At 42.0% G+C, this 23,513-nt stretch overlaps 1 protein-coding gene across 2 annotated transcripts in view; it reads right to left on the bottom strand.

Annotated features, from left to right (window-relative positions):
• The window catches only part of ELP4 (elongator acetyltransferase complex subunit 4), a 552,864-nt gene that overhangs the window by 280,603 nt on the left and 248,748 nt on the right, over positions 1-23,513 (bottom strand). The window contains exon 7 of one of the 2 annotated variants that reach the window (XM_077288061.1): positions 18,593-18,784. In XM_077288061.1, the coding sequence (XP_077144176.1) occupies positions 18,593-18,784 (192 nt within the window). The remainder of the gene's footprint in view (positions 1-18,592; positions 18,785-23,513) is intronic. The other variant, XM_077288062.1, reaches the window with a different exon arrangement.

Genomic DNA, 23,513 nt, shown 5'->3' with positions numbered 1-23,513 from the left:
AATGTTCTGCGGCTGTCATGTCACTTTTGGAGAGCCCCTGATGTACCTATACAGTGAAAAAAAACACAAGTGAGCCCATTTTAGAAACTAGACCTCTCAAGGAATTTATCTAGATGTGTGGTGAGCACCTTGAACCCACAGTTGCTTCACAGAATTTGGCAATGTAGATCTGATGGCGACAACCGTGGCACACACTGCAAACATGTTTCCAACAGTGGTGCCCCAGGTGCGCCAAACGTCTGTGGAGAAAATCCAATCTACCCAAAGATTTCATCCATTATAAGTTTATGCTTAACCCCTTTCTGACATCTGACGTACTATCCCGTCGAGGTGGGGTGGGCCTGTATGACCACCGACGGGATAGTACGTCATACGCGATCGGCCGCGCTCACGGGGGGAGCGCGGCCGATCGCGGCCGGGTGTCAGCTGCATATCGCAGCTGACATCCAGCACTATGTGCCAGGAGCGGTCACGGACCGCCCCCGGCACATTAACCCCCGGCACACCGCGATCAAACATGATCGCGGTGTACCGGCGGTATAGGGAAGCATCGCGCAGGGAGGGGGCTCCCTGCGGGCTTCCCTGAGACCCCCGCAGCAACGCGATGTGATCGCGTTGCTCCAAGGGTCTCCTACCTCCCTCCTCGCCGCAGGTCCCGGATCCAAGATGGCCGCGGCATCCGGGTCCTGCAGGGAGGGAGGTGGCTTACCAAGTGCCTGCTCAGAGCAGGCGCTGGTAAGCCTGCAGCCCTGCACAGCAGATCGAAGATCTGACAGAGTGCTGTGCACACTGTCAGATCACCGATCTGTAATGTCCCAACCTGGGACAAAGTAAAAAAAAAAAAAAATTCCACATGTGAAAAAATAAATACAAGCATAGTATACAAGCATAGTTATTGAGGTTGAAGGAAGACTTTAAGTCCATCTAGTTCAACCCATAGCCTAACCTAACATGCCCTAACATGCCCTAAATAAAAAATAAATTCCTAAATAAAGAAAAAAAAATATTATTCCCATAAATACATTTCTTTATCTAAATAAAAAAAAACAAAAAACAATAAAAGTACACATATTTAGTATAGCGACGTCCGTAACGACCCAACCTATAAAACTGTCCTACTAGTTAACCCCTTCAGTAAACACCGTGAGAAAAAAAAAAACGAGGCAAAAAACAACGCTTTATTACAATACCGCCGAACAAAAAGTGGAATAACACGCGATCAAAAAGACAGATATAAATAACCATGGTACCTCTGAAAACATCATCTTGTCCCGCAAAAAACGAGCCGCCATACAGCATCATCAGCAAAAAAATAAAAAAGTTATAGTCCTGAGAATAAAGCGATACCAAAATAATTATTTTTTCTATAAAATAGCTTTTATCGTATAAAAGCGCCAAAACATAAAAAAATGATATAAGTGAGGTATCGCTGTAATCGTACTGACACGAAGAATAAAACTGCTTTATCAATTTTACCAAATGCGGAACAGTATAAACGCCCCCCCCAAAAGAAATTCATGAATAGCTGGTTTTTGATCATTCTGCCTCACAAAAATCGGAATAAAAAGCGATCAAAAAATGTCATGTGCCCGAAAATGTTACCAATAAAAACGTCAACTCGTCCCGCAAAAAACAAGACCTCACATGACTCTGTGGACTCAAATATGGAAAAATTATAGCTTTCAAAATGTGGTAACGCAAAAAATATTTTTTGCAATAAAAAGCGTCTTTCAGTGTGTGACGGCTGCCAATCATAAAAATCCGCTAAATAACCCGCTATAAAAGTAGATCAAACCCCCCTTCATCACCCCCTTAGTTAGGGAAAAATAATAAAATAAAAAAAATGTATTTATTTCCATTTTTCCATTAGGGTTAGGGTTAGGTCTAGGGTTAGGGCTAGGGTTACGGCTAGGGTTAGGGTTAGGGCTAGGGTTATTGCTAGGGTTAGGGTTATTGCTAGGGTTAGGGCTAGGGTTAGGGAAATTGCTAGGGTTATTGCTAGGGTTAGGGCTAGGGTTATTGCTAGGGTTATTGCTAGGGTTAGGGTTAGGGTTATTGCTAGGGTTAGGGCTAGGGTTAGGGCTAGGGTTAAGGCTACAGTTAGGGATGGGGCTAAAGTTAGGGTTAGGGTTTGGATTACATTTACGGTTGGGAATAGGGTTGGAATTAGGGTTAGGGGTGTGTCAGGGTTAGGTGTGTGGTTAGGGTTACTGTTGGGATTAGGGTAAAGGGTGTGTTTGGATTAGGGTTTCAGTTATAATTGGGGGGTTTCCACTGTTTAGGCACATCAGGGGCTCTCCAAACGGGACATGGCATCCGATCTCAATTCCAGACAATTCTGCGTTGAAAAAGTAAAACAGTGCTCCTTCCCTTCAGAGCTCTCCCGTGTACCCAAACAGGGGTTTACCCCAACATATGGGGTATCGGCGTACTCAGGACAAATTGGACAACATCTTTTGGGGTCCAATTTCTCCTGTTACCCTTGGGAAAATACAAAACTGGGGGCTAAAAAATAAGTTTTGTGGGAAAAATGATTTTTTATTTTCACGGCTCTGCGTTATAAACTGTAGTGAAACACTTGGGGGTTCAAAGTTCTCACAACACATCTAGATAAGTTCCTTGGGAGGTCTAGTTTCCAATTTGGGGTCACTTGTGGGGGGTTTCTACTGTTTGGGTACATCAGGGGCTCTGCAAATGCAACGTGACGCCTGCAGACCAATCCATTTAAGTCTGCATTCCAAATGGCGCTCCTTCCCTTCCGAGCTCTGTCATGCACCCAAACAGTGCTTCCCCCCACATATGGGGTATCAGCGTACTCAGGACAAATTGGACAACAACTTTTGGGGTCCAATTTATTATGTTACCCTTGTAAAAATACAAAGCTGGGGGCTAAAAAAATCATTTCTGTGAAAAAAAAAGAGGAATTTTTATTTTCACGGCTCTGCGTTATAAACTGTAGTGAAACACTTGGGGGTTCAAAGCTCTCAAAACACATCTAGATAAGTTCCTTAGGGGGTCTACTTTCCAAAATGGTGTCACTTGTGGGGGGTTTTAATGTTTAGGCACATCAGGGGCTCTCCAAACGCAACATGGCGTCCCATCTTAATTCCAGTCAATTTTGCATTGAAAAGTAAAATAGCGCTCCTTCCCTTCCGAGCTCTGCTATGCGCCCAAACAGTGGTTTACCCCCACATATGGGGTATCGTCGTACTCAGGACAAATTGCACAACAACTTTTGTGGTCTATTTTCTTTTCTTACTCTTGGGAAAATAAAAAAATGGGGGCGAAAAGATAATTTTTGTGAAAAAATATGATTTTTTTATTTTTACGGCTCTGCATTATAAACTTCTGTGAAGCACTTGTTGGGTCAAAGTGCTCAACACACATCTAGATAAGTTCCTTAAGGGGTCTACTTTCCAAAATGGTGTCACTTGTGGGGGGTTTCAATGTTTAGGCACATCAGGGGCTCTCCAAATGCAACATGGCGTCCCATCTCAATTCCAGTCAATTTTGCACTGAAAAGTCAAATGGCGCTCCTTCCCTTCCGAGCTCTGCCCTGCGCCCAAACAATGGTTTACACCCACATATGGGGTATCGTTGTACTCAGGACAAATTGCACAACAACTTTTGTGGTCTAATTTCTTCTCTTACCCTTGAAAAAATAAAAAAATTGGGGGTGAAAAAATCATTTTTGTGAAAAAATATGATTTTTTATTTTCACGGCTCTGCATTATAAACTTCTGTGAAGCACTTGTTGGGTCAAAGTGCTCACCACACATCTAGATAAGTTCCTTAGGGGGTCTACTTTCCAAAATGGTGTCAGTTGTGGGGGGTTTCTATGTTTAGGCACATCAGGGGCTCTCCAAACGCAACATGGCGTCCCATGTCAATTCCAGTCAATTTTGCATTGAAAAGTCAAATGGCGCTCCTTTCCTTCCGAGCTCTGCCATGCGCCCAAACAGTGGTTTACCCCCACATATGGGGTATCAGCGTACTCAGGACAAATTGTACAACAACTTTTGTGGTCCATTTTCTCCTGTTAGCCTTGGTAAAATAAAACAAATTGGAGCTGAAATACATTTTGTGTAAATAAAAATGAACATTTAACTTTTTTTCAAACATTCCAAAAATTCCTGTGAAACACCTGAAGGGTTAATACATTTCTTGAATGTGGTTTTGAGCACCTTGAGGGGTGCAGTTTTTAGAATAGTGTCACACTTGGGTATTTTCTGTCATATAGACCCCTCAAAATGACTTTAAATGAGATGTGGTCCCTGAAAAAAAAATGGTGTTGTAAAAATGAGAAATTGCTGGTCAATTTTTAACCCTCATAACTCAATAACAAAAAAAAAATTTGGTTCCAAAATTGTGCTGATGTAAAGTAGACATGTGGGAAATGTTACTTATTAAGTATTTTGTGTGACATATGTCTGTGATTTAAGGGCATAAAAATTCAAAGTTGGAAAATTGCGAAATTTTCAAAATTTTCACCAAATATCAGTTTTTTTAACAAATAAACGCAAGTTATATCGATGAAATTTTACCACTATCATGAAGTACAATATGTCACGAGAAAACAATGTCAGAATCGCCAAGATCCGTTGAAGCGTTCCAGAGTTATAACCTCATAAAGGGACAGTGGTCAGAATTGTAAAAATTGGCCTGGTCATTAACGTGCAAACCACCCTTTGGGGTGAAGGGGTTAAAACATACAACACTGCCCTTCATCTCTCCAAACAAACCTATTTCAACACCCTCACCACCTCACTATCTAATAACCCAAAACGTCTCTTTTTTCATTCCCTACTCAACGCAAGAGTGCAGGCCCCAACCACGGATCTCCGTGCTGACGATCTGGCCAATTATTTAAAAGAAAAAAATTACCATATCCAACAGGAAATTTTCTCCCAATCCCCTCATACCATGCATTGTCCTCCCTCCCCCCCACTTCATCTAGCTCACTCTCTGATTTTGAACCAGTAACAGAAGAAGTAATCAGGCTCCTTGCATCTCCTCGTCCTACCACTTGCACCAGTGACCCCATTCCGTCACATCTCCTCCAGTCCCTTTCCCCTGCTGTCACCACTCACCTAACAAAAATATTCAACCTCTCTCTCTCTTCCGGTATCTTTCCCTCCTCATTTAAACATGCCATCATACATCCATTACTTAAAAAGCCATCCCTTGACCAAAACTGTGCCGCTAACTTTAGACCTGTCTCTAATCTTCCCTTCATCTCTAAACTACTGGAACGCCTGGTCCACTCCCATCTTATCCGCTATCTCTCAGATAACTCTCTTCTCGACCCTCTACAATCCGGTTTCCGCTCTTTATACTCTACTGAAACTGCCCTTACTAAAGTCTCTAGTGATCTACTAACAGCTAAATCTAATGGCCACTACTCCGTGCTAATTTTCTTGGATCTTCTATGCCCCCTCCTCTTCCCTTTGTATACTGTCCCTATAGCTCAAACAATCAGCATATTTGGTTTCCATTACTATCTCTATGTGTTTTTAGAAAACACCAGTGATTGTCTTACCGCTGTCTCTAACATCATGTCCTCCCTTTGGCTGAAACTGAACCTGTCAAAAACTGAACTCCTTGTGTTTCCTCCCTCTACTAACCTACCTATGCCCGACATTGCCATTTCCATGTGCAGTTCCACCGTTACTCCCCAGCAACATGCTCGCGTATTTGGTTCATACTTGATTCTAAGCTTTCATTCACCGCCACATCCGAAAACTGGCTCGCTCTTGTTATCTACACCTCAAAAACATTTCTAGAATTAGACCTTTTCTTACTTTCGACTTTGCAAAAACTCTTACTGTTTCTCTTATTCATTCTCATCTGGACTATTGTAACTCTCTACTAATCGGTCTCCCTCTTACCAAACTCTCCCCTCTCCAATATGTCTTGAATGCTGCAGGCAGGATCATATTCCTCACCAATCGTTATACCGATGCTCTACCAGTCACTACACTGTCATTACACTGGTTACCCATTACACTGGTTACCCATCCACTCCAGAATCCAGTACAAACTTATTACCCTCACCCAAAAAGCACTTCACGGATCAGCTCCACCCTACATCTCCTCCCTCGTTTCAGCCTACCACCCTACCCTTACCCTCCATTCTGCTAATGACCTGAGGTTAACATTATAATCAGAACCTCCAACTCCCGTCTTCAAGACTTTTCACATGTTGCGCCAATTCTTTGGAATGCACTACCTAGGTTAATACGATTAATCCCCACAGTTTTAAGCGTGTCCTAAAAACGCATTTGTTGAAACTGGCCTACCGCCTCAACGCATTAACCTAACTATCCCTGGGTTGCCCATTCAAAATATTTACCATAACTAGGTTCCTTCCATCATGTTTTCACATGCTTTATGCATTTATAGCCCTCTGTGTCTGTACTGTTACATACATAGGCTGTTAACCGGTTCATGCAGCATTACATGAACACCCGATTCTTACACTTTGGCTGGTCCGAACAACGAAAGCAATTGTTACCATCTACCTCTCGTGTCTCCCCTTTTTCTTCAAAGATTGTAAGCTTGCGAGCAGGGCCCTCACTCCTCTTGGCATCTGTTTTGCTCTATGTGTTCATTGTTATGCTGTAATGTCTTTTATTGTATGTACAAGTCCCCTCTAAAATGTAAAGTGCTGTGGAATATGTTGGCGCTATATATAGAAATATAATTATTATTATCTGTGAAAATGAAAAAAAAAATATTTTGCCCACAAAAATGTTGCTTTAGCCCCATTTTTTTTCCATTTTCACAATGTTAGAAGGAGAAAATAGACCCTGAAATTTGTAGTGCAATTTCTCCTGGGTACACAGATACCCCATATGAGGTTGAAAACTACTTTTGAGGCACAGTGCAAAGCTCAGTAGGGAAAAAGCGCCGTATTGGAGATTTCGCTGGACTAGATTGAGGGTGCCATGTCACATTGGTTGAGTCCCTGAGGTTCCAGAGGAGCAGGACCCGAACCCCCTTAAGTGACCTCCATTTTACAAACTACACCTCTCAAATAATTCATTTACAGGAGCAGTGATCACATTGACACCACAGGTGTGTCACAGGATTTTATATCATTGAGCAGTGGAGAAAAAATAATCACATTTTTACGACCAAAAGTTTGTTTCATCCTCAGATTTTACATTTTCACACTGTGAAATGGGTAAAAATGTACAGTACACGCGGTAAGACGACAGAGCACTATTTGCCTCCGGGACCGCAGATTTTCCGAGAATAGTTTGCCGTCTCCGTATACAGAGCGCCTAAGTGCAAGAAGAGCAGAATCGCACCTCAAGTGACTACATTTTGGACATTATACACTTTTGGGAAATTATCTACAGCCGTAGTGACGGTTTTGACTCCATCAGTATTTTCCAGAAACAAGCAGCAGTGGATGTTGCCGAGTGAAAATTGCAAACTCGCATTGTAGTGACCATTTCATTGTAGCCACCAGTACGTTGTGGTGCCTAGTACGTTGTGGTGCTCAGCTCATGCTTTTGCAGAAACTACAGAAATTCCAAACATGTGAACACTAAACGTGGTTTAGGCACACTTTGAGGCTCAGAAGGGAAGGGGTATTTGGATTTGGGAGAACAGAATTTGCTGAATTTCATTTGGGGTGCGAGGAGCTATAGCGCTTTTCCAGAGCCTTTGTACTAGCAGTAACGTAGAAGACTCCTATATTTCCACTAAAAGATGACAAATCTGAGTGGGGACATGCTTTTTTTGTGGATCTGAAGTTTTGTTGGAAACATTTTACATATCATTTGGGATCACATTTATCCGATGCTTTACGCCGAGCACTTACATTGGGGTTTCCATCTAAATCTCCAAGTGATGTGATTCAGATGAAACCCCTGAGGGATCAATTCACTATAAGGCAGCAAAGTTACTTTGGACTCTGTCTGACCTCTGTTCATGCGTCGTTTTGACAGTGCGGCGACCCGCGCCGAACGCAATGAGTTGCAATTTTGTGAAGTCGCCGCACCATCAAAACGACGCATGTGGAGGCATCCACATACAACGGCATGGCCTGCGTACCTAATGGTAAAGATAGGGTACGCACGCCGCATGCCGACGTAAGCGGAGCTGACCGAAGGAAGTGCGGCGGTGGGCGGAGCTTCATGGAGGACGTACGCAGCCCTCCATCCGCAAATGTGAAACTAGCCTTATTCTGGACTGACCAACCTTGGAGTGGCTTATAAGCTCATCAAGCATTCTGTCTGAAGTCTGGCTTGTGCCTACATAGGGATATATTTCTGATTGTTTAGGATAACATGCTACATTGTTTTAGGGGTTTTTGTTTAATCTCGTTTAAATATAGGAGAATATGAAGTTTCCTGATGAGTCACCTTTGGTGAGGACAAGAAACACGTTGAGATGATAGGCAAGAAGACTGAGTGTGTACATGTCACTTCACCCTATATATTAAGATGAAGGGTATATGTTTTCTCTACCAGTCACCTCCTGACTAACCCTCAAGGGGTGAACGGTAGGTATAGTTTTAGAATTTGAGTTAAAGGGAACCTCCAAAATCGAAGGTGAGCTAAGCCCATCAGCATCAGGAGCTTATCTACAGCATTCTGTAATGCTGTAGATAAGCCCCCGATGTATCCTGAAAGATGAGAAAAAGAGGTTAGATTATACTCACCCAGGGGCTGTCTCGGTCCGGTTCCGATGGGCGTCACGGTCTGGTCCGGGGCCTCCCATCTTCTTACGATGACGTCCTCTTCTTGTATTCATGCTGTGGCTCCGGCGCAGGCATACATTGTCTGCCCTGTTGAGAGCAGAGCAAAGTACTGCAGTGCGCAGGTGCCGGGAAAGGTCAGAGAGGCCCGGCGCCTGCGCACTGCAGTACTTTGCTCTGCCCTCAACAGGGCAGACAAAGTACGCCTGCGCCAGAGCGTGAAGACAAGAGGAGGATGTCATCGTAAGAAGATGGTAGGCCCCAGACCAGACCGCGAAGCCCATCGGACCAGAACCAGACCACCCCTGGGTAAGTATAATCAACCTCTTTTTCTCATCTATCAGGATACATCGGGGGCTTATCTACAGCATTACAGAATGCTGTAGATATGCCCCTGATGCTGGTGGGCTTAGCTCACCTTCGATTTTGGGGGTGACAGGTTCCCTTTAATAAAGTGTGGTTTTATCCTTTTGTCAGTGAATGCTTGAATTGAGGGATAATTTGATATATTTTCAGTGAATGCTCATATGATGCTGACACGTGCATTTGATCACAGCGGCGCTCAGCGTGAGCCAGCGTGATCATCAAGCTGAATATATACGGCAGTTTGTGGGAACGCAGCTTCCACAGCGACGTAAATATATGGCGTGTGTCAGAAAGGGGTTAAATTTCCCTCTGCTCCGCTGTTTCAGCTAAATTAACTGGTAGAGACTGATCTGTAGTCTGCAGCAGTTATACTGTTATCAGTATGATGGGCAGTAATTCATAATGCTATGGCCTCTAAATGATAGCAAGCACTTAATTTTATCTTTATTACTTTTAGGATATGCATTAGACTTGATTTGTAGGAATCACAGTATGTCAACATCTATTTGAGTATTACTAAGCAATTAAAAGCCTAAGTCAAAACCATCAAACACAGAAGCTATCCTGTATGTCCCCAGCGGCACCCAAACAGGTATCAGATGCTGAGGTCTGGGGTGAACTTTGTTGGGGTCCACATTGTACAGTTGCTTTGCTTTCTTTTCGGTTAAGTTCGCACAATGAGTTTTTGATGCTGAGTATTTTCACTGAGTAATAAAACGCAGCATCTAACAGTTCCAGCAAAGTGGCTGGGAAAATGCACTAAAAATGCCTGTAATTAGCACATGACTGTATGGATACATTTTTGTGAAATACCAGGAAGTATCAAAAAGAAAGCAGCATGATTTAAAACATGACACACTAAAAAAGACTAAAACAGCATCAAAAACGCAATAAAAATACATCTAAAAACAGCAGTCATAAATGCAATTAAAAAACACAAGTAACCTAAAGGTGTAGAAATGCTGCAAAAATCTGCATCAACATCCTCACCAAATTCTCATTGTGGGAACGTAGCTAGTGTTGAGCGAGTATCTTGTAGTGCTCTGCTAATATGCTCGAAAGATTGCCTGCTTGCTCGGCAATCCTTGTATGTGTTGCGTCTGTCTACCGCCGCATAACGTGCCTCCGCAGGGACTCGAGCATATTAGCAGAGCACTGCAAGATACTCAGATAACACCTTATCCGCTCGCTCAACACTACACGTAGCCCTATGGTTCGCTCACATCTGCGTATTATAAATTGCTCCAATGTTCATCCTGAAAACTTGGACTAGTGTCTAGCAGGGCAGGGGAATATGTAACAAGAGTACTGTGATATAACTAGTGAAGGAATCTTTTGATATTCAAGATTTTCATGCATAATAGTCTTTCACCTAAGTTTCTTGAAAACTCACTTAACCAGCGGCCTAACTAGAAGTCATGATAGCCAAAAGGTGTGAACAGTATACTGGAGCTTGCAGTTTCACATACAATCTCAACTAGATAATTCCCAATTGGAAATGGGTTGCATAAATGGTTAATAACATAAAAGTAATGACTAGTAATCAAAATCTAAAAATCTAACATGGCTATAATGAAAAATATTGCCCAGAGAACAAAACATGACCTCTGTGTTACAACACCTTCAAAAGTGTATTTCACACTGTTCACAAGCACTCATTCCAGCTGGATTTTACAACATATCAGTGCTGGCAAAGGCTATAGGTTATTAGAAGTTTAATGTCAAGTCTGACTTCTCAGCCGGCTGCTGCCACTCAGAAGTGACAGGCTGTTGAGCATGCTCTTAGACTCTTATTGTGTCATAGAAATAAAAGACAAAATATAAAGAGATAAAGTGAGTGGATCTTCACTATGGGAGCTATTCTCCAAAAATCCAAGCTGTTCATTGGTAATGTGGGTAGCTATGGCCATCACATTCTACCTTTGTTAATCAATTCATTCTTAACCCTCAATTTCAAATAGTTAAACAATCATCTAACGACAGGATCTGCTATTCCTTGGTAGAGCACACCAGTACTACTCTACCCGGAGAGACCCTCTTTCCGATATTGATGTCCATATTGCCTTTCCTCGAAAAGTAATGAATGTCAACTAGGCTTTTGTAAAATATTTTAGGAAAAGGAGAACACAGGAGTAAATAGGTAAAAAAGTAATAACGTTTATTTCATCTACAAAAGTATTAAATACATAGTGCAAACAATTTCATACAGAAAGATTAGAGTGCATAAGGATAGTTGAAAAAAGCGGACATCCCCCAGTGTATATAGCCCAATAGGCAAATGCAAATAATGGCAGTGAGCTGCTATCTATAAATGATGGCAAAATACCTTTTTGTAAAATATTTGAATTCTACAATGAATACACCCTAAAGTTACATTTACACATCGGTGTGATGTCCGATGTTATATCAGTGCTAATGCACTGCAGGATGCAACAAGCCCCCATGATAAAAGGAGAGGACATGTGCAGAATACTGATAACACCACCACTCACACACCTACCAATCGTGGGGTGTTGAAATGCGGAGTCCAATTTTTTAATTCAATTTTAGATTTATGCAGCAATACATTTACCAGTTGCCATTAAACAGCCCGGGAAACTCAGGAGGTCAACACCTTTGGGCGCTATAATGATAGCCAAACTGGGTGACTTTTGCTTTTTTACGGTTACAAGTACTGTCCACCCAAAGGAATGTGCACGCAACAATTTTTTCAGGTGAGTCTAAATTTGCTCAAAACAATGAACATATAATGAACATATACATTTCTATGTAAAAAAGACTTGCTCTTCATATCTTCAATCTTGAGAGTCTTTTAATAGCTTCATGTTTCTAAATCCGCACTTTACAATTCAAGTTAATGGAAGGCTAAAAAGATACCAAGAAGAAGATGACCGAGCGTCTTTTTTTTTGCAATTTGGCATTGTTTTTACTACAAAAACTTCTAACAGTTTTTTCATTAATCAATGGAGATGACCAGAAATCGGCAGTAAAAAAGACACCTCCTAAATAGTGATGTGCAAACGTGCTCGCGTGCTATCCAAGTATCTTGGGCGGTATCGAGTAATCGGCTTCAGACCCTGCGGTTGTTAGACAGGCGAAAACAAGCAGCCGCAGGGACTAAAACATATTATCCGAGCATGTCCAAGATACTCAGATAACACGTTATCCAAACACGTTCACTCATCACTACTCCTAAACAGTAAGAAAACACAAAAAAAACCATCAACAGCAAAAAGTATTGAAAAAAGCTCTAAAGAAATTATGAAAAAAACATAAAAAAGACGCTTCAGGAAAAAAGATGCTAGTGTTTTACTGAAGGATCTTACTCTGTAAAAATTCAGTGTTATGGCCTGCTTCTAAAAAGCTGTTGTGTGCACGCGCCCCAATTCTGAGCGTGTATCTTCAACTGGTTCAGGGTTCATAAGCACCAAATCTACAGAGCTTTATCACTCCGAGTGAACGGCAGCATTAATTCACTAAATGTTCTATTTATCCCTATCTAATACCTAGACACAGGGACAAACTAGGATCTGGCCTTCACATATTTATATTTCATACTTGCAAATGTGAAAGATTCTCCTAAATTCTATGTATGGGCACAGACTTCTCCCCGCAGGAATTTCCTGCTTTCATATTTACAGCACATACATTTGTGTTTTTATTCAGAAGATGCATTTCTATAAACTGCAGAAAACGTACCCATATAATACATTCTCGTATATATATGTGCATGTGGCTGGAGACAGCAGCTGTGTACGTGTGCACTGTATATTTAGCAGCCCGATCCTGAAAGTAGGTTGTCTAAGCCCGTAGGCAAAACAAGGGACAAGCAAGATGTGCAAAGCAACGTGATTTTGGCCCCTTCTAGGAACCAAGGGGTTAAACAAAGTGAGCATCTGCTGTTATTCCAGCATAAAGGTCTGTGGAGTGGAGCGCTGGAGCCCGAGACCACATGTTCGCCTGTTCTCCCATCCTGCCATCTTCCCCAATTATCTATTAACATCCAGGGCTCTACACATGCTCTCAGAGGTTCTTTAACAGGCTTCTAGGAAAGCAGAACAAGCACACAGCAGGGCTCTGGGAACACAGTAATGCAGGGGATACAGAGCCCATCGCTTCTCCGGCTTCTTAATGGCATTTTGCTCACTAGCACTGAGCTTCCGAAGGTTGTTAAAAATTTACCACCGGCTTTTTCTCCATGTAGAGTGTAGAAATCCACTCCATTAGAGAAGTGATTGGGAGTGACACCTAAACTATGTCGTATCATTCCAATATGACTTCGCTAAATAACAAAGGAATATCAATGATCGATGATAGACTAGCATCACACATATTCCCACAATGTAAAATAATGAAACACAACATGAAAACATACCTGATAGGTTGGTCCATTATGAAACAAGAACTGAATGACATAAAAAAGAGGTCCTCCACCACCTCCATTCCGGGTCCTCACTTTTCTCTACTTCCTGATAACTCAGGAAATAACCTCAGCCAGTGATTGGCTGCAGCTGATCACATGCCCCTGTGTTGGATTGTCATCACCACAGTGGTAAGTAGAGACTGGCAGGGGACCTAGACACGTCAGAACAGGAGTGGCAGGAGATCCGCAAAGGGTTACTCCGGTTTTTCTGCGAAAATCATTGCAAAAATAATAACAAAATGGATAACCTCATTAATAAGTATGTTAAAGGTGTTTTAGAGCAGGTTCTCCTACTCCTGAAATCCTGGAAGAGTGTGTGTGGAAGGCTGTACTAACAATAGCAGAAGGTGGCCACCTGTATGGGCTTTTGGTGAGTTTTTGATGTTGCAGATTTTCTGCACCCATTAAGTAAAATAGGTTATTTGCATTTTTTCAAAAATATGCAGCACAAAAAACTCATCATGAAAACGTAGCCTCATACTAATAAGTGCAGCAAAATCATGTCCTAACACAACAGTGACCAATCCCAAAACAGGAGTGGACAATTAATGTTCCTGAGGGGCCACATGAGAGACCGTGACTGATGTGGAGGCCGAACCAATAGGCTGAGATTAATTCTGTTCAAAGTTAATATTAACATATTACGGTAATTATAATTATTATGTTATATTAATGGTATCACTTAATATTGAGAAGAATTAAGTATACTGACATCCCACTATATACCTTATACTATATACCATTTTTGTAAGGAAAAGGTGATTTTTTTTTTATTTTTATGGCTCAACGTTATAAACTTCTGTGAAGCACTGGGGAGGTTACAGGTGGTCACCACACATCCAGATAAACTCCTTGAGGGCTCTAGTTTCCACTGTTTAGGCACATCAGGGGCTCTCTGAACGGGACATGACACCCGAAGAACATTCCATCAAAATCTGTGTTCCAAAAAGTCAATTCATACTTACTGTTTTTTTTTATTTTTATGGCTCAACTTTATAAACTTCAGTGAAACACCTGGTGATTCAAGGTGCTCAATACACATCTAGATAAGTTCCCTAAGGGGTCTAGATCAGGGGTGTCAAACTGCATTCCTCAAGGGCTGCAAACAGGTCATGTTTTCAGGATTTCCTTGTATTGCACAGGTGATCATTTAATCACCTGCACAGAATGATTCCAGCACCTTGTGCAATGAGAAGGAAATCTTGAAAACACGCATGGTTTGAGGCCCTCGAGGAATGCAGTTTGACACCCCTGGTCTAGATGGTGTCACTTGTGAGCAGATTCTACTAGTTAGGCAGATATTGTCCGCTAAATATCCAAGTAAATTTTTCATTCAAGAAATCAAATGGCGCTACTTCCCTTCCAAGCTTTGCCATGTGCACAAACAGCGGTTTTCTCCCACTTATGGAGCAAAGGCATGCTCAGGAGAAATTGCACCATAAATTTTGGGGGTCTATTTTTTCCTATTACCCTAGTGTAAATAAAAAATGTTGACGCTAAAGAAACATTTTTGCAAAAAAAGTTAAATGTAAAATTTTTCCTTCCACATTACATTAATTCCTGTGAAGCACCCAAAGGGTTAATAAACTTCATGAATGTGGATTTGAGCATCTTGAGGGGTGCAGTTTTTAGAATGGTGTCACTTTGGGGTAGTTTCTATCATATAGACCCCTCAATGTCATTTCAAATGTGATGTGGTACCTAAGGAAAAAAAAAAAAAAGTATTTTGCAAATTTTGTTGGGAAATTGAGAAATCGCTGGTCAACTTTTAACACTTCCTAACAAAAAATGATGTTGCAAAAAATTGTGCTGATGTAAAGTAGACATGTGGGAAATGTTTTTTTATTAACTACTTTGTGTGTGACACGACTCTCTGACTTAAGATAATAAAATTAAAAGTTTGAAAATTGCAAAATATTCAAAATTTTCGCCAAATTTCCGATATTGTCACAAATAAACTTAAGTCATATCAAACAAATTTTACCACTATCATGAAGTACAGTATATCATGAGAAAGCAATGTCAGAATCAGTGGGATCTGTTGAAGCGTTCCAGAGTTATTACCTCATAAAGTGACAGTGGTCAGAATTGTAAAAATTATCTTGGTTACAAAGCTGAAAACAGGCTGCACAGGGATGATCTATGCTGGACTAAGGCAATTCCCCTGCATCACTTCATCTCTTCTCAACAGAGCAGTACCTTCCCTTCAAGTCTGTGCTGTCAAAAGGGCGTCACAGCAGACATTTTGATGATAGACAACTGGCTCCCTACAGCTAGGTAGCAGGGACCAGGCTGACAATCCGAATGACATTGTCAAAAACACCCCCATTGACAGAGTGGAAGAGAAGGTCGTGCTCTGTCAACATGACCTCAGCAAGAGCAGGAGAATACCTGGCAAGAGTAGTCTGTGACAGCTCTGAACCAGCAGAGATCAGCGCTGGGCAGATCAGGCAGGTATAACATGACAACCTGCCTGTTAGTTAATAAGCCCATAACAAAAAATAATAAAAGTCCTGAAAAAAACCTTTAAGACCTTCTAAAGATTAAATGTTAAATGTTTTTCTATTATATCCGGTCACGTAATACCATAAAAATCAGAGGGTGTATTTAGTTTTTCGCATTACTGTACAGATAGGAAACACAGTCATGTGAGTGCACCCGTGTTTTATTTTACTTCACGTGCAACATTTTTTTATGTACCTCTATAGTCATATGCCATATTTACAATAGGGCCAGTGATGCAAACGGTCACGCCTAGATAGGGAGATAACTGCCACTGCAGGTCTCCCGCTTCTATAGTTTTCATATTGAAAAGTTGTCTATTGAACTCCCACTTTTGGATATTTATTATTAGATTCCCCTGATGAATCCCCCTCATTGGGGAAGAAACACGTAGGGAATACATACATCTTTCTGAGTGGTGGTGGGTACCCTGTAGTAGCATATACCTGGGGACTGTCCTTGTCAGCAACACAGGGGCACGACAGGGAAGAATAGACATCCTCCTTCCCCCCATTATCAAATACAAATAGGTACATATTTTGCTCCTGTTCATGACGGATTCGATATGGGACAACGAGATTTGGTGAGACCAAACCATTATTTTTTTTATATTGAGAACTGTTAAGCATGCACACTTTATGTTTTGGTTATTTGTGTCACTAATGTGGATGGTCCAGATCCAATTTTAATGGTTACAATAAAGGTTATATTTTATCTTTATTTAGATAGGAGCCTCACAGCTATATTGTATTGATACCATGAGGGTAATTTATTAGTGGATAATCTAACCACTAAAGCTGATTCCGTCTGTCCTCCTCCCCTCAGACCATTAGCCTAGTCTTCCATGTCTCTTACGAGCTCTGTGCAGATTTTGTATTCTCGAGATATGAGGAAAGATTCACTATTTCAACAACAAAGCACCACTCCAGTGTTTTTCATTTTATTTCAGCGCAGGAGTGGTGCTACTTATCTAAATTTCCTACTCCAAGTAATATACTCACCAGCTGCTGTCTTCAGCTCTTCCTGGCACCGCTTTAGTCACGATCCACCATCTTGTCACTGCAGCTTCTGACTGACCGGACGTCAGAGGTAAGGGTCACAAGCTCTCAGTGTAAGTCTGTCAGAGCCTCGTTGTAGCCTTGTTCTGGATCTCATAGACTTACACTGAGTGGTGACTTCTACATCGCCCAGCAGACACTGGAGCGATCCGGCAGGTCACAAGTTACTGGAGACCGACCGAAACGGTGCCGATAACAGAAGAAGATGACGCCTGATAAGTACCAGACTAGGGGCAGTGAACTTAGATTAGTGGCACCACTCCAGCACTGCAATAAAAAAAAAAAAGCTGGAGTGGTGCTTTAGTAAAGAAGTTTAAAAAAGAAATTGCGCATGCAATGGTAAGAACAACAACAACAGTGATTTATATTCACAATTAATAGAGCCAAGCTTTGCAGAATAAGACGATAAAGCAGCGCTTCGATGTATCAGACATCCAGAGACTGGTGCGGACACGGATATCACTGTTAGCACACACTCCATCAACACTGACAGCCCGAGCTCAGAAAAGCACTCTCAGACAGAAGGGCTATCCAGGTCAGGGCTAAAGCTCTCCTCCCACTGCACAGGAGAGGATGGAAAGAGAAGCACTTTCAGCCTCTCTCACAATATTATACATCTCAAATCAGAGACAAATAAACCCGATTTCCATCCCATCAAACGGAATACAACATCTTAGTATGTCAGACACGTGATGGCGCATGCAGACCTACACACACCGTTTAGATAACGCTAAAGGGACAATACTCAAAACCCCAAATCTCATGTGTAAGCTCCTCAAGGAACTAAGAGAATTGCTAAAAGGAGATGCCTGGGACTGCCTTCTTTTCACACCACTGTATTTCTAAATTTCAGGATTTTTTTAAAATAACCTTCAGCAATCCTATTCTTGTTGTTTTTATGACATGAAGTACATTGGGGGGAAAGTAAGATTAAGGGAATGTACAACATGTGAATAGACTCACCTCTGGGGAGCAAGAGCCACGTGATAGTGAATACATAGATAAAAGCAAATATACAGTAATACAATATAAAGTAATGTAAAATTAGTCCTGAGACAACTCCTGTAAAGGAGCAATGAGCAGAATCAGTGACACTTAAGGTGTAAACTTTATAGCCCAGTTGCTTCTATCTAGCAATTTCAGATGTTTTCACCTTATCAAATGAGACTTTTTAAAAATCTACATAATTTGTTGCAATTTCAATTCAGCCCCCCCGGTGTATTTTTGAATATACCAAAAATTTGGCCTAACTTTTGTGACTTTTGTGTGTGAATTTTTGGTAAAAAACAATTCAAGACTGGAAGAAAACCCATTTTTGACTTTGAGCCAAATTCACGAACTGAGTGCACAATTTTGTTGAATTTATCACAAAAAAAAATGGCAACTAATATCACAAGATAAAAAAAGAAACCACAAATGATGAATTGGGGCCTATGTGTTTTTAAGGAAACCATTCTAGAAATAAAAAACATATAGTGTAAAAACCAAGGCTGTATTTTAGGTGCTTTGCACTAAGATAGCTTGTGGTCTCACCTGGATAAGATGTGTGGGCACTGTAATCACACACACTGACAGCGATGACCGTAAGAGGCCTCGGAGGGCGTACAAAAAACGGGTCAGGCTGTGGGGATTGTGAGGACGCTCCTGACTGCAGATATCATCTCCCCACAGCACCGATGCCAGAGACTGGACTCCAATTCGCAGGATATTCTTTTGTCCTTTCTGCTGGTAAAGAAATAAACAGTTTATCAGCCACAAATCATAATTTTTACTACAATTTATTAACACAACAGGATTCAGATGAGGGATCGGTTACAAACTGGACATTTTAGGTTACTGATATGAGATTTTGATCCCATTCTCCAAATAGTATATAAGGCCACCTTCACACCACTAGATATTACCGGTACTAGAAAATCCAGTACTAGTGTCATCAGTGTTGCATATCTGTGTGCCATTCCTGTGTAAGTGTGTGCCATCTATGTGCACCATCCATGTGGCATCTACCAGAATAGAAAGCAGAATATTAAGTACAGATGATCAGGTGTTAAATTTATGCAAACATAGAGATCCATAGAAAATAAGTGCCTTGCGTCTGTAGCTTACTGTACATGGATTAACCTAATAAATAAATTAAATACAATTGTGTAGGCTCCCCATTTTTGATAACAAGCAAAGGTAAAGCAGACAGCTGCGGGCTGATGTTATGAAGCTGGGAATGTCCATGGATATTGGACCCTTCCCAGCCTAAAAATACCAGCTCCAGAAGTGGCACATCACATTAGATGCAGTTCGATTTAGCTCTTCCTGACTGCCCTTGTGTGGTGGCAATCAGGGTAACGGGGCCTAATTTTGATGTCAGCTGTGAATTGTTAAAAAACACAGTGCGCATCAAGCCCTGGTGTTAGTAACGGAGAGGTGCCTATCAGACACCACCATTACTAACCCACTAATAATAGAAAAACACTCAGGAAAATGTATTTAAATAAACTCTCCCCCACATATTCCCTGGTTCACTAATTTATTTTAAAGTAAAAAAATCCCACGCAGGCCTGACGTAGTCCAGAGAATACAACATAGTCCAAATGAAAACCTGAAAAACAGAAATAAAAATAAGACATTGTCCCTCACTCACCTATTATAAAAAAAAAAAAGTTCCCACGCAGGTCCGCCGTAGTCCAGCGTTTCCCACGATGTTCCCCAAATCCAGCTCATGTTGTACTCAGACTATCCAAGTAACATTACTGCTGTTCACAGTCGCCGGGTCTCGCTAAGCAGTGTGAGCCGGCGAGACTGATAAGCGGAGACATCAGTACCCGGTGACTGTGAAGAGCAATGATGTCAATAACATTACTGCTGTTCACAGTTGCCGGGTCTCGCTGAGCAGTGTGAGCCGGCGAGACCGATAAGCGGCGACATCAGTACCTGGTGACTGTGAAGAGCAATGATGTCAGTAATGTTACTGCTGTTCACAGTTGCTGGGTCTCGCTGAGCAGTGTTAGACGGCGAGACTGATAAGTGGTGACATCAGTACCCAGCGACTGTGAAGAGCAATGATGTCAGTAACGTTACTGCTGTTCACAGTTGCTGGGTCTCGCTGAGCAGTGTTAGACGGCGAGACTGATAAGTGGCGACATCAGTACCCAGCGACTGTGAAGAGCAATGATGTCAGTAACGTTACTGCTGTTCACAGTTGCTGGGTCTCGCTGAGCAGTGTGAGCCGACGAGACTGATAAGTGGCGACATCAGTACCCAGCGACTGTGAAGAGCAATGATGTCAGTAACGTTACTGCTATTCACAGTTGCTGGGTCTCGCTGAGCAGTGTTAGACGGCGAGACTGATAAGTGGCGACATCAGTACTTGGTGACTGTGAAGAGCAATGATGTCAGTAACGTTACTGCTATTCACAGTTGCTGGGTCTCGCTGAGCAGTGTTAGACGGCGAGACTGATAAGTGGCGACATCAGTACCCAGTGACTGTGAAGAGCAATGATGTCAGTAACGTTACTGCTGTTCACAGTTGCTGGGTCTCGCTGAGCAGTGTTAGACGGCGAGACTGATAAGTGGCGACATCAGTACCCAGCGACTGTGAAGAGCAATGATGTCAGTAACGTTACTGCTGTTCACAGTTGCTGGGTCTCGCTGAGCAGTGTTAGACGGCGAGACTGATAAGTGGCGACATCAGTACCCAGTGACTGTGAAGAGCAATGATGTCAGTAATGTTACTGCTGTTCACAGTTGCTGGGTCTCGCTGAGCAGTGTTAGACGGCGAGACTGATAAGTGGCGACATCAGTACCCAGTGACTGTGAAGAGCAATGATGTCAGTAATGTTACTGCTGTTCACAGTTGCTGGGTCTCGCTGAGCAGTGTTAGACGGCGAGACTGATAAGTGGCGACATCAGTACCCAGTGACTGTGAAGAGCAATGATGTCAGTAACGTTACTGCTGTTCACAGTTGCGGGTCTCGCTGAGCACAGCATGAGCTGGATTCGGGGAACATCGCGGGGCGCGCTGGACTATGTCAGACCTGTGTGGGAACTTTTCTTTATAATAAAATGGTTAATGAATGACAGAGTCTTGTTTTGATTCCTCTCTTTTTACGTTTTTCAGGTTCCCATTTGTGGACTACGTCAGACCTGAGTCGGATTTTGTTTTTAAAATAAATTGGAGAACCATGGAAAGTGTCGGGGACTATTTGTTTAAGTAAAGTATTTTTGTGTGTGTGTTTTTTTTATAACTGGGTTAGTAATGGGGTGTCTGATAGACACCTCTCCATTACCAACACTTGCCTTGATGCCAGCTGTGATTTTTGACAATTTACAGCTGACATCAAATTCACATTTCACTACTCCGCTGGCCACAGCAATTGGGAAAAAATGAAAGTGAAGCACCACTTCTGGGGCAGCCTGTATTTTTAGGCTGGAAAGAGCCTAATAACCATGGATCTTAAGTCACCAGGTCAAAAATGGCTGGTTATTTTATATCTGTTCCTCCCCAGAGTATTCTGTTTTTAGTTTTTTGTAAAAACATGCCATACAGCACCAGAGATATGGGCCTTTTTATTCAGGGCTAACTATGGTCTTTGTGAGTGGGCGTGGCTTGCGGATCCTCTGAGGCGTGTCTTTAGGCTGCTCTGCATTATTACTCTATGAGACACGCCCCCTTGTCAAGACCAGAAAAATCAGCACTAAATAAACAGGCCCATATCTCTGGAACCGTATGGTGGATATAAAAAATACTCACGGGAGTTGCGGAAATAAGAAAAAAAACAGCAAAAACTATTCCTCTCTAAAATTCCCAAAGAATGCCATTAAAGGGAACCTGTCACCTCCAAAATGGAAGTTGAGCTAAGCCCCTGATGTATCCTGAAAGATGAGAAAAAGAGGTTAAATTATACTCACCCAGGGTCGTTCCCTCTGCGGTCTGGTCCGATGGGCGTCGCTATCCGGGGCCTCCTATCTTCGTAGGATGACGTCCTCTTCTGGTCTTCACGCTGCGGCTCCGATGCAGGCGTACTTTGTCTGTCCTGTTGAGGGCAGAGCAAAGTACTGCAGTGCGCAGGCGCCGGGTCTCTCTGACCTTTCCAGCATTCCAGAATGCTGTAGATAAGCCCCTGATGGTGGTGGGCTTAGCTCAACTTCCATTTTGGGGGTGACAGGTTCCCTTTAACAAGACTGCTGGTGATATAATAATTTCACGTTGCTCACACAGCGCTGAAATGTGTGGCTGCACCTTACAGTGATCGTTACCATTTACAATACACGGTCCCCAATGTCTCCGTCTACTTTCTGCATTTTATCCACACACACACTGGGGTCAGGTAGTAGCTTTTTATAGCTGCATCTACATTGGTTGAACTAAGTTCATTACCATTTCATGGACAATGAGATGTTTAGTCTTTAATTGATAAACAACAAAACTTGTGTCTTGTATTATAGTCACAAGTTAGACATCTCATGTATTCATAGGTCAAACTTCCTTAAGCAAAACAGTGAATTGAAATGATCTAATTTCTATCATTCTACTAACATATCTGGCCCTTTCACCCCTGCACTCGCCCTCGGAAATATTTCTCACGCTTAATTAGAAGGGAAGTTGGAGAAGTGAGTTGTGACTTAGCATTCTGACTTGTTGCATGCTCATCTCCTTATCACCCAGAGAAGTATGCAGCGCTCCCTAATAGTCAGAACACAAGGTGTACACAAGACCTTAATATATTCTTGCTTGGGGCAATAGATTAGCTGAAATTGTCACCTCTGGGTGATTGGGAGGCAGCATCCTCACCCCTATTACTGCAGGGCATCTAACACATTTCTTGGCTATGTGATACCAGCAGCCACAGTGAGAAGTGCGATACTGATCAGCTTCTGTCCTTCACATCACATTGCAGACAAGGGTAGTCACACACCTGTCAGCTCAGACTCATGTATGTAATAAGCTCAAACTTTTCACCTTTTTGTCTAAGCAGAAGGTCATCTCCAGGCATCGCTCAGCTTGTACATTCCTCTCCTTACCGTCGGCTAAAGTATGGGGATCATGCACCAATACTGTTGATGTGATAAGCTTTCACGCTCAATAGAACTGCTGTCAATTTAAGTCCTGATTATTAAACATGGCATCATTTTTATACCCATCAAAGGTGATCCATACCCAATACCAGAAAAATCTCCTATCCCCTCACCCCTGAAAAAAACAGACTACAGCATCCAGTAAGAGGGGAAAAAAGAACAAAAAAAAAAAGATTACCATGATCACAGTTTCCTTTCTCATCTCGGCCATTACTGGTAGAAGAGATCTGTTTTAACACTGATCCCAACAAATCCTTATCAACAAATCACATTTGGCCATTATGGGGATGTCCACGAATAAACTTTTTGTTCCGCAATAAAAGTTCCTCTCATCCCGTTAACTTTTGAAGGGCACAAATATATAGAAATTGCCCCCATACTTCAC

The sequence above is a fragment of the Ranitomeya variabilis genome, chromosome 2 (assembly GCF_051348905.1).
Source record: "Ranitomeya variabilis isolate aRanVar5 chromosome 2, aRanVar5.hap1, whole genome shotgun sequence".
Classification (NCBI taxonomy): Eukaryota; Metazoa; Chordata; class Amphibia; order Anura; family Dendrobatidae; genus Ranitomeya; species Ranitomeya variabilis.
Note: the sequence above shows the minus strand (reverse complement) of the source record. Positions and strands in the feature narration are given on the sequence as shown.